The sequence below is a fragment of the Mustelus asterias genome, chromosome 14 (genome assembly GCF_964213995.1).
Source record: "Mustelus asterias chromosome 14, sMusAst1.hap1.1, whole genome shotgun sequence".
Lineage (NCBI taxonomy): Eukaryota > Metazoa > Chordata > Chondrichthyes > Carcharhiniformes > Triakidae > Mustelus > Mustelus asterias.
Window position 1 is genome coordinate 37,572,843 of NC_135814.1, and position 12,388 is coordinate 37,585,230.

The 12,388-nt window shown below is 45.5% G+C and overlaps 1 protein-coding gene across 1 annotated transcript in view; it reads left to right on the forward strand.

Annotated features, from left to right (window-relative positions):
- LOC144503590 (extended synaptotagmin-3-like) overlaps window positions 1-12,388 on the forward strand; it is a 99,451-nt gene that overhangs the window by 40,997 nt on the left and 46,066 nt on the right. The window contains exons 5-6 of the mRNA XM_078228179.1: window positions 7,483-7,552; window positions 11,864-11,953. Coding sequence (XP_078084305.1) covers window positions 7,483-7,552; window positions 11,864-11,953 — 160 coding nt within the window. The remainder of the gene's footprint in view (window positions 1-7,482; window positions 7,553-11,863; window positions 11,954-12,388) is intronic.

The window sequence follows — 12,388 nt, forward strand, 5'->3', positions numbered from 1 at the left end:
ATTTTCCACGTGGCTGATTTATGATCAAGCTGCAAAATGTACAATTATAAACACTTGCCCACCAGCTGTACACAGTGCGGCAGCATTGACTGATCCACGAAAGTCACTGACATGTCTGAGCATGCAACTGGCCAGAACAAGTTGTGTGAAATGTTGTGCAAGACAGTTTTATTGGTGACACACCTTGAATCTTTTGTAAAACCAGTTTGTTCTATTTTGCCCTTTTGTGAAAGTGAATGGTGTGACTTTTTCTTTCACAGAATCCTCAGACATGGATGCTTTGTTACTATGTTACCTATACAAGTGAATCATTCATTTTTAATCCAGCTTTAAGTGAGTCATTTTAGATGGGCATTTTGTTTAGTCTTTCCCATGTGTCTCTTCTGAAGCAGCAGGCCAGATGCGTGGCCATTCTTGGCTTACATTTCATCACCAGGAACAGCGCTAGAATGTCCCCAGTGCTTGAATTATCTTCCTCACATTAGGTACCTCGCTCTGTCCCAAACCTAGGCCAACCTAGGCCAGGAACTTGCCTTGCACAACATCTGAGAACTTTGTGTCTGTACATATGCTCTCCACCCTCGTCCTACGTCCACCTCAATAATATCACCCGTCTTCCTCCATACCTCACCTTTTGTTATGTCCAAATTTGATTATTCCAGAGTCCTCCCAACTTCAATCCTCTATAAACCTAAGCTCATCCAAAACTCTGCTACTCGTGTCCCAACTTGCACTGTCCCATTTACTCGTCCCCTCTTTGCTTGCTCGACAACGTTGGCATCCAACAATCCAGTCCAACAATGCACTGATTAAAAATTCTCACCCCTGTGTTCAAAAATCGCAAAGACTTTGCCCTTCCCTATCTTTGTAAGTCGCTCCAGCCCTCCAAGGGAGAGAGGCAAAAAGTAGGAAACTAATCATTGAGGAGATGACTGAGCATTTGAAAAGTCAAAGCTCAATCCACCATTGTCAGCATGGTTTTATGAAGGGGAAGTCATGCTTGACAAACTTGCTTGAGTTCTTTGAGGACATAATTAGCAAGGTGCTTAGTGGGGACCTGTGGATGTGATATATCTGGATTTCCAGAAGGCGTTTGACAAGGTGCCGCATAAAAGGCTGATTCAGAAGGTGAGATCGCAGGGGATTGGGGGGTAGAGTATTAAATTGGATTGAGGATTGGCTGACTGCCAGAAAACAAAGGGCCGAGATAAATGGATCCTTCTCTGGCTGGCGAAATGTAACTAGCGGGGTGCCGCAGGGGTCAGTCCTCGGACTTCAACTGTTTACAATCCATATAAATGATCTGCAAGCAGGGACAGTGTGTAACATAGTGGATGATACTAAAATAGGTGGGAAAGCAGGTAGTGAAGAGGATATAAAGGTTCCACAGACAGATATAGATAGGCAGACATAGATACAGATATAGAGAATGGCCAAAATTTGGCAGATGGTTTTTAATAAGTGTGAGGTTGTCCATTTTGGTAGAAAAAATAGAAAGGCAAATTATTACCTAAATGGAAAGCAGGTTCAAAATGCATCCGGGCAAAGGGAACTGGGTGTCTATGTTCATGAATCACAAAGTCAGTCTGCAGGTGCAGCATGTAATTAAAAAAAGTCAAATGAGATGTTGGCATTTATTGCAAAGGGACTGGAGTATAAAAGTACAGAAGTGTTATTGCAATTGGAAAGTCTGAAGAAACATCTGGAGTATTGTGTCCAGTTTTGGTCTCCTTATTTGAGGAAGGGTGTGATGGCATTGGCGGTAGTTCAAAGGAGATTCGCCAGATTGATTCCAGGGATGAAACAGTTGATGTATGAGGAGAGATTAAACAGTTTGGGCTTATACTCGCTGGAGTTTAGAAGGATGAGAGGGGATCTGATCGGAGAATATAACATTTTAAAATGGATTGATAAATGTAGACCAAATGTTTCCTCTTTTGGGGCAATCTAGAACAAGACATCACAGGTATAGATCCAAAGGCGGTAGAGATAAAGAGATGAGGAGGAACTGCTTCTCGCAGAGGGTGGTGAATTTGTGGAACTCGCTGCCCCATAGCACAGTGGGAGTCTGAATCATTGAATGGTTTCAAGAAGGAGATGGATATATTTCTAATTACAAAAAAAAGGGATGTGGAGATCTGGGGAACAGGTGGGGAGCTGGATTTGAGACCAAGGAGAGATCAGCCATGATCTGATTGAAGAGCTGCCTGAATTTGCCTAATTCTGCTCCTAGTTCCTATGTTCCTAATCCATTGAAAATGCTGCAATTCACCAGCTCTGAAGTCCAGGCCATTCCTTTCTTCCTTTGCATCATCATTGGCAGCTGGGCCTTACACAGTCTATAATTCAAATTTTAGAATTCCCTCCCTCCCTAATCCTCACTACTTCCTGCTCCTCATTTAATTCCTTCCCTGAAAGTAGGCACCCAGGTTGATAGGGTTGTTAAGAAGGCGTACGGTGTGTTAGCTTTTATTGGAAGAGGGATTGAGTTTCGGAGCCAGGAGGTCATGCTGCAACTGTACAAAACTCTGGTGCGGCCGCATTTGGAATATTGCGTACAGTTCTGGTCGCCGTATTATAGGAAAGATGTGGAAGTGTTGGAAAGGGTGCAGAGGAGATTTACCAGGATGTTGCCTGGTATGGTGGGAAAATCGTATGAGGAAAGGCTGAGGGGCTTGAGTTTGTTTTCGTTAGAGAGAAGAAGGTTAAGAGGTGACTTAATAGAGGCATACAAGATCGTCAGAGGATTAGATAGGGTGGATAGTGAGAGCCTTTTTCCTCGGATGGTGTTGGCTAGCACGAGGGGACATAGCTTTAAATTGAGGGGTGAGAGATATAGGACAGATGTTAGAGGTAGGTTCTTTACTCAGAGAGTAGTAAGGGCGTGGAATGTCCTGCCTGCAGCAGTGGTGGACTCATCAACGTTGAGAGTGTTCAAGTGGTTATTGGATAAACATATGGATGATATTGGAATAGTGTAGATTAGAGGGGCTTTAGATTGGTACCACTGGTCGGCGCAACATCGAGGGCCGAAGGGCCTGTACTGCGCTGTTATGTTCTATGTTCTATAACACGGATCGCTTTAACCAAGCTTTGGCCATTCACCCTAATGTCTCTCCAGTTGCCGCAGTGTAAATTTTTGGGATGTTTATTAGCTGCTTTCTGTCTCTTTCTCTCTCTCTCACTCGCCCCTTCTTTCACTCACCTTCTTTTTCATTCACTCTTTTCTCTCTCTTTTGTTTGCTTTACTTTCTCTTTCTCCTCCATTTGCTGTGTTCCCTTTCTTTTTTGCTTGCTCTTTCTTTTGCTTGCTGTCACTTTCTGTTTCACGATTACATGCTGCAAATTTAGCTTGCAAATAGTCCTGTGTTGTAGCTTCACTACGTTTTGATCTCACTTTAGGAATGCCTGGTGCTGCTCCACCATGCCCCCCTCAACTCTTTATTGAACCAGGGTTGATCCCCTGGCTTGATGGTAATGGTAGAGTGGGAGACATGCTGGCCATGAGGTTACAGATTGTGGTTGAATAACAATTATGCTATGGGGTGGCACAGTGGTTAGAGCTGCTGCCTCACAGTGCCAGGGACGCAGGTTCATTTCCCAGTTTGGGTCACTGTCTGTATGGGGTTTGCACGTTCTTCCCATGTCTGCGTGGGTTTCCTCCAGGTGCTCTGGTTTCCTCCCATAGTCCGAAAGATGTGCTGGTTAGGTGCATTGGGCATGCTAAATTCTCCCTCAATGTATACGAACGGGCACCGGAGTGTGGTGACTCGGGGATTTTCACAGTAGCTTCATTGCAGTGTTTATATATGACGCTAATAAATAAACTTAAAATTAAACTTACTGCTGCTGGCCCACCGCCCCTCATGGATGCCCAGTTTTGAGTTGCTAGATGTGTTCAAAATCTATCCTATATATCATGGTGGTGGCGCCACACAACACAATGGAGGACATCCTCAGTGTGACAATGGGACTTTGTCTCCACAAGGATTGTGCGATGGTCACTTCCACCAATATTGTCATGGAGAGATGCATCTGCAATAAGTGGGGAAGATGAGTTCAAAAAGGTTTTACCCTTTTGTTTTCCCACAGACCCAGTCTAGCAGCTAGGACTAAGCCAGCTCGGCCAGTGGTGGCACTACCGAGACACTCTTAGTGATGGACTTTGAAGATCCCCCATCCAGAGTACATTCTGTCCCCTTGCCACCCTCATTCCTTCCTCCAGTTGGTTTTCAACATGGAGGAGAACTGTTTCATCGGCGAGGGCTGGGGGAGGGGGGACCGCAGTTGGCGATAATCAGCTGGTGGCTTTCCTCCTGATGTTTGACTAGATGTCATGAGACTACTTGGGGTCTGGAATCAATGCTGACTCCCAGGTTAACTCCCTCCTGACTGTATAGTTTTGTACAGCCACGTATAGCAGGCCCATCCTGCTTGTGGAACATTATCTGTAAGGAATGATTCTGTGGGTATGATGATGTCAGGCTGGACTAATCTGTGGGACAGCTCTCCAAGTTTTGACACAATCCCCAAATTTTGCACAATCACCCCGTTATGGGCATGAATCTGATTATGTCATTGGCGAGGGGCGGCGAAAATTGGAAGTCGTGATCTCACTGGCAAGATCCGGGATTTTGCCAGATATTGAGCCCTTACTGCAATTCTCATGGATGGCGAGCATGAGCTGAAGACCGCCGCCAAGATTTCATACAATCCCTACAGTACAGAAGGAGGCCATTTAGCCCATCGAGTCTGTATTGACCACAATCCCACCCAGGCCCTATTCTCATAAACCCACACATTTACCCTGCTAATCCCTCTGACACTAGGGGCAATTTAGCATGGCCAATCAACCTAACCCACACATCTTTGGACTGTGGGAGGAAACCAGAGAACCTGGAGGAAGCCCACGCGGATATGGGGAGAATGTGCAAACTTCACACAGACAGTAACCCGAGGCCGGAATTGAACCTGGGATCCTGGTGTTGTGAGGCACCAGTGCTAACCACTGTACCACCATGCCGTTCAACTACCATTTGAATGAATATTGCTCATCCATCAACTTTGCTTCATAGAGCACAGTGTTGTCAGGTAATAGAATGTTTAAATCTTGCACAATTGTACTAAACAGTAGCTCCAGACCATTAGCTAATTTGCTGTGAACTGCATTCCAGAATTAAAGTATATAAGTCTAAAATCCAATGAGGAGAATAAAGAAACAAATAGCCTAAAATATATAAAATAGAAAATCCTGGAAACACTCAGTATATCAATCTGAGGAGAGAGAAATAATTCAGATCAATCATCTTTCATGAAGTTTGGGAAAAGAGGGAGATGTAACAGGTTTAAATATAGGCAGAGAAAGGCAGGAATGCAGAATTTAAAGACGATGATGCAAGGCAGAAGGGCATGGCAATAGGATGAGAAACAAATGATGAGGAGGTGCATCACCTACCCTCTTCCCCCTTCCCCCACTGCCCACAGCCTTAAACACACAGCTGGATAGAACAATTTACATGCACTTCATTCAATTGTATTCACTGCTCAACAATGCAACCTCCTCTGCAGTAGGGAAACCAAACATAAATTGGGTGAGCCCTACATGTTGTGGAACACTTCCAGTCAGTCCTCCGTTGTGATTCTGAGCTTACCTAACATTTTAATTCTCAGCCCCACCCTCATCCCATCCTCCACCTCTTCCACTGTTGCAGTGAAACTCAACGTCAGTTTGAGGAACAACATGGCATCTTTTGATTAAGAACCTTGCAACCTTCCAGACCCAACACCCAGTTCAACAATTTCGGATCACAACTACTGCTCCCATTATTCTAGATGGTGATTGGCGCTGGTTAAGATTTGGCAACTGCCATTTCCGCCTCCTCTAGACCTTTATTTGTGCTTATTTGTTTCTTGCATTACCACTGACCCTGTCGGCATCTAATCTCTGCCATACGATCTATCACAGTCCCACCTTTTTGTCTCTTCCTGCTCCCCACCCTAAACCCCGTCCTTGTCTCTCTACTTAAAACCTGTTCGGTCTTTTAACTTTTTTCAGTTCTGGTGAAAGATTATCAACGTGAGACACTCATTTTCTTTCTCCCTCCACAGATGCCCGACCTGCTGAATACTTTTAGCACTTTCTGTTTTTCATTTCAGATTTCCAGTGTCCACAATATTTTGCTTTTGGACTTAAGTAAACTGTGACTAATCAGAAGCAACAAATGGTGGGGGAACCAGTTGAACCACATTTTTCTAAGTGCTGCAGTCACCAGCTCTTGTACGAAACCATTGTAATGGGAGATTTCTCCACCATTAGTAGAAGTCAATACTGACTGAAACCTGGTCCATCACGATTTACAGTACAGATCGAGCAACCCTTTTAAGGTTCAGTAGTGCAAGAAACAACCGTTACCATCTGCAAAAGATATTAGCACTGCAATTTAGTTAACAGAATGGATTCTAAATTAAATTTTAATTTACTGGATATCTGTTTTGTACACTCAACCCGGGGAACTCCCAACCTATTAATCGGATCTGCCTAAGCCTTCGTTCCAAGTCCTGGGAGGAAAATCGGCTCATAGACTCGACATCAGATCTAGGGAAGTAGTAATAGGTGGGAGGGTGAAAGATGACTGATTCATTCCATCACGTACAAAGCCAATTGTCAGTGCTATTATGTCCTGGGTGGTAGTTAACTTCAATTTCATTGTTGTCCTTAAACCAGTTGGTGCCATAATATATCCATTCTATATATTTACAGTAACCAAGTTTAATTTTAGCAACAGGCATGAAGTGCTCAGACCCTTGCACAGTGAAAGTTCAAAGTCCAAGTCCCTCCTACTGTCCAATCAACAACAACATCAAAGACCAAAATTCCCAGCTTTTCAAACATAACTCGAGAGACTGCAAACCAGGTGCATAAACATTGCATTCTGGTGAAATCACAAATCATGGCTGGAACATATTTTTTTCCAGAGCCCTTGCTTTGACTGGGAAAGTCAGCAGTGAAAATTTTCAGGAGAAATGCAGGGAAGACCATTTTTATTTTCGTGGTAGCCAAATCAAGACACTTGTAAAACTCCTCCTAATTTTCTGTAAGTTGGAAAACAAAACAACTGTTCTCGTGCAATATCAAAATACTGCAGATGCTGGAAATCTGAAGTAAAAACAAACAATGATGGAAATACTCAGCAGGTCGGGCAGCATCTATGGGGTGGGACAGAATTAATGGCTGGCATTCTCTGGCCATTCACATTCCGCCGTCGCTGCCAACGAGAATGGAGGATTTGGTACACAGCCAAATCTCACTTCACTGTAGAGGGACTGGAAAATCCGAGCTGCAGGCGACGTCCAACGTTTCAGGTCTGGATGACCTTTCATCAGAGCTGATCGGTTTAAAATGATTCAGCTCATCACTGGGGCTGTGTGCACAATGCATTGGACAACCTAAGTTTTATATAAAATGTTTTGTTTGTCTTTCAGCTACATAGGAGATTGTGAAATTAATGTGGAGGTAAAGAAAGTTTGTAAAGCGGGCTTGAAGGGAATTCAGGTAGGTGAGAAATTTTCAAATTGGTCTTGGTTCTAAAATACTTCATAAATTGTATTATGATGCCTCTGAACCAGAATTTCAAACATTTCTATAACATTGAGGCAGTCGGTGGCACAGTGGTTAGCACTGCTGCCTCACAGCGCCAGGGGACCCAGGTTCGATTCCAGGTTTGGCTGCCTGTGTGGAGTTTGCACATTCTCCTTGTGTCTGCATGGGTTTCCTCCAAATGCTCTGGTTTTCTCCCACACTCCAAAGATGTGCGGGTTATGTTGATTGGCCATGCTAAATTGCCCCTTAAGTGTCAGAGGGATTAACTGGGTAAATACATGGGGATACAGGAATAAGGCCTGGATGGGATTATTGTCAGAGCACAATGGGCCGAATGGCCTCCTTCTGCACTGTAGGGATTCTTTGATTCTATGATTCTATAATGATATTCAATCAAGAAATCAGTGAACCTTAGCACAAGAGTGCTTCTGTCCTTCAACAATCCAGCCTTCTACCAATTAAACAGTTTCCAGAAAGTTCACAGGAGTTTTTTTAAGTTTGTTTATTCGTGTCACAAGTAGGCTTACACTAACACTGCAATGAAGTTACTGTGAAAATCTTCTAGTCACCACACTCCGGCTTCTGTGCAGGTACACTGAGGGAGGAGGGTTAGTCTTTATCTAATTCCTTTGGCTTTCGGAAATATCTATCTTGTGCCCAAGGAATTGTCTGTATATAAAACACTGCTCCTTCATCATCACTGGGTCAAAATCCTGGAACTGCCCACTCAAAAACACCTTCATCACAAGGATTGAAGCAGCTTACCATTATTCTTGTGGGGAATTAGGGAGGGACAGTGAATGCTGGCCTTCACTGCTCACATCCCAGAAACAAGTAGAGCAATGTACACGGCCATGTAGTAAGCTTTCTGTTGGGCGCCACAGTCTCCACACGTCTCCAGCCATCAGAGTTCCGGTGTCGTCACTTATTTAAATAAGTATCATCATATAATTAGCGGGCCTGGGACTGAAGTCTCCAGGCCCGCTAGCATCTCCTCCCCCACCAGGGGTGTTTCACTCCAGCGAGGTTTAGTACAGCTCCCCACTAGCAGGGAACTGGGGGCCTGACCCTGCTGGAGTTAGGGGGGCTATGGTTGGAGGTAAGGGAGGGGGGGGGGGTGCCCCCTGGGAATTGCCAGCCTGGTCCCCTGGCACTGCCCAAGGAGCAAGGTAACAATGGCCAGGGGGTACCTTGGCACTGCCCATGGGTAAGGGGGCGGGACCAGATGGGGCAGGGCCTAATGGGGGCGGGGCCTCTGCGGGGGGGAGAGCAGTGGGGGTTGAGGTTGGGGGTGGGGGGCCCTGCTGCCACTCTGGAATTTGAATCAGTAACAGAGGGAGGGAGGTCAGCGATCAGGGCTGGCCAAGGGGGTCGGTGGGGGGGGTGGCAGTCGGCCTGCTGGGGAGGAGTCGAAGATTAGGGGCTGTCATTGCGGGAGAGGAGTGGGAGGATCAGGACTGCTGGGGGGGGGGGGGGGGGGGGAGGGGTGGGGAGATCGAGGTGGGCCGGTGGGGGAGAGGAGGTGTCAGGGCTCGCCCAGGCATGTCCAGGAGGCCAGCGATCGGGCCTTTGTGGGGGGTGGGGTCGGAGCGGCAACACTGCAGGGTTGCGGGGCTGGCCTGCGATCGGAAGACCGGCAGTGTGGGATATTTAAGAAGTTATTTAAGAAGGGTAGGAAGGATAACCCGGGTAATTATAGGCCGGTGAGCTTGACGTCCGTGGTGGGGAAGTTGTTGGAGAAGATTCTTAAAGATAGGATGTATGCGCATTTAGAAAGGAATAAACTCATTAACGATAGTCAACATGGTTTTGTGAGAGGGAGGTCATGCCTCACTAACCTGGTGGTGTTTTTTGAAGAAGTGACCAAAATGGTTGACGAAGGAAGGGCCGTGGATGTTGTCTATATGGACTTTAGTAAAGCGTTTGACAAAGTCCCTCATGGTAGGCTAATGAAAAAGGTTGGATCCCATGGGATAAAGGGGGAGGTGGCTAGATGGGTGGAGAACTGGCTTGGTCATAGAAGACAGAGGGTGGTAGTGGAAGGGTCTTTTTCCGGCTGGAGGCCTGTGACTAGTGATGTACCGCAGGGCTCTGTATTGGGACCTCTGCTGTTTGTGATTTATATAAATGATCTGGAAGAAGGAGTAACTGGGGTGATCAGTAAGTTTGCGGACGACACAAAACTGGCAGGACTTGCAGATAGTGAGGAACATTGTCAGAGGCTACAGAAGGATATAGATAGGCTGGAAATTTGGGCAAGGAAATGGCAGATGGAGTTCAATCCTGATAAATGCGAAGTGATGCATTTTGGTGGGAATAATGTAGGGAGGAGCTACACGATAAATGGAAGAACCATAAAGGGTGTAGAGACGCAGAGGGACCTGGGTGTGCAAGTCCACAGATCTTTGAAGGTGACGTCACAGGTGGAGAAGGTGGTGAAGAAGGCATATGGCATGCTTGCCTTTATAGGACGGGGCATAGAGTATAAAAGTTGGGGTCTGATGTTGCAGATGTATAAAACGTTGGTTCGGCCGCATTTGGAATACTGCGTCCAGTTCTGGTCGCCACACTACCAGAAGGACGTGGAGGCTTTGGAGAGAGTACAGAGGAGGTTTACCAGGATGTTGCCTGGTATGGAGGGGCTTGGTTATGAGGAGAGATTGGGGAAACTGGGGTTGTTCTCCTTGGAAAGACGGAGGATGAGGGGAGACTTAATAGAGGTGTATAAAATTATGAAAGGCATAGATAGGGTGAACGGTGGGAAGCTTTTCCCCGGGTCGGTGGTGACGTTCACGAGGGGTCATAGGTTCAAGGTGAAGGGGGGGAGGTTTAACACAGATATCAGAAGGACATATTTCACACAGAGGGTCGTGGGGGCCTGGAATGTGTTGCCGGGCAAGGTGGTGGAGGCGGACACACTGGGAACGTTTAAGACTTATCTAGACAGCTATATGAACGGAGTGGGAATGGAGGGATACAAAAGAGTGGTCTAGTTTGGACCAGGGAGCGGCGCGGGCTAATTGTTCCTGGTTTCTCGTTTCAAGGCTTCATTCTATGATCATCTTGCTGGTGCCAGTACAGAGTGAGACTGCGGATAGTTGGGAACCTGTCTCGGGGGCAGGGAATTCATATGGTGTTCGTGGAAGTGGAAATGACTAGGGTTGGGAAGCATTTTCCGATCAGGGCCAGTGTGATCTCCTGGACTCGTTTCGATCGCCTCAGGGGGTCGGAGAGGAATTTCCCAGATTTTTTTTTCCCCATATTGGCCCTGGGGTTTTTCACTCTGGGTTTTCGCCTCTCCCTGGAGATCACATGGTCTGGAATGGGGGGGTGGGGGTGAGTTAATAGGTTGTAATGAACAAAGCATCGTAGCTGTGAGGGACAGCTCGGTGGATAGGATATTGGTATGTAGATAGGCTGGAAAATTGGGCGGGGATCCTGGATTCAGGATTCAATCCTGGACCGGGGAGCGGCGCGGGCTTGGAGGGCCGAAGGGCCTGTTCCTGTGCTGTATTGTTCTTTGTTCTTTGTACTGCACATGCGCCGATCTCAGTGCTGACAGATCAGCGCGTGCGCAGTGGCTCACTCAGCACTATGCTGCCGGCCTCTCCAGCGGGAATGGGCCCTGCGCACAGATTTTTAGCGTGATTCACACTGAGATACTCTGTAGTGCACAGAGTGTGAGAGATTCATTTTGAAAATCCCGCTGAAAAAACCAGCGGGATTTACTCCACTTTTTATGCAAATTCAGCATTTAGAATTTTTTTGGGACAATCCCACCCATAAAATATCAATAAAGTTCAGTAAACCAGCTACTCTTTCACCAGCCTTTTGAAGTCTGCTCTTTCTCATGTCTTTGGGTAAAATTAATCTGATGTGCAAATTAAGTAAATGCTTGAAAAATTTCCACACTTATTAATTTCTGCTTAAACAAGCAAAAACGGATCAAAGCATTAATAATATTACATGAGCAATTTTAGGAATTGGTCAAAGGTTGGCAAACACTGTTAGCATTAACAAAATAATTAGATTGTAATCACAGATATGGTAGCTGTAATCTGGAGAGTGATTTGAACCTGCAGAGCAACACATTGAAATTAGCATTCATGTTGTGAGGTTCCTCTAACCTAGTCTCCCACTATCGCGAAATGCAGATGTGCTTTGTTTGTCTATTGTGTCAATCCTTCATCGTCTTGATAATTAAGAAGCGCTGGTTCTTAAAGCTGCCATTTGTAATAGTTATGGTATATGCTTGTACCACAGCTACACGGCACACTCCGAGTCATCCTGGAACCTCTCTCCAGTCAGATGCCCCTGGTTGGAGCTGTAACTTTGTTCTTCATTCGCCGACCAGTAAGTTTTTGCATTTTATTTTGTTGTTCCACATTTTAAATTTTTGAACAAAAGTAGCTCTATCAATAAAGCACTGTCATTTATTAAAAGGATGTTCATTTTTATTTTAAATAGTTTAAAAGTACAATGAGAACAAGATTTGATGTAATAATTGTTTATTTCATGCCAAGGTGATTGCTGGCATCTCTTGATGGAGAATAATGGGCAGAATTTTCCCATCCTGCCTGCCACAGGAATCATAGGGGGTGGGACAGGACCATGCAAAGGTCCGTTGACCATTGGCGGGATTTTCCGGCGAGCACGGCCAGAAAATCCCATCCAATATTTTGTATTCCAAAGCCAAATATACCCAAGGAAAACATTTGCCAAGTTTTAGATGCATTAATATATTACTATTTGATGTTCAACTGATGCGTTATCTATATGAATTCTTGT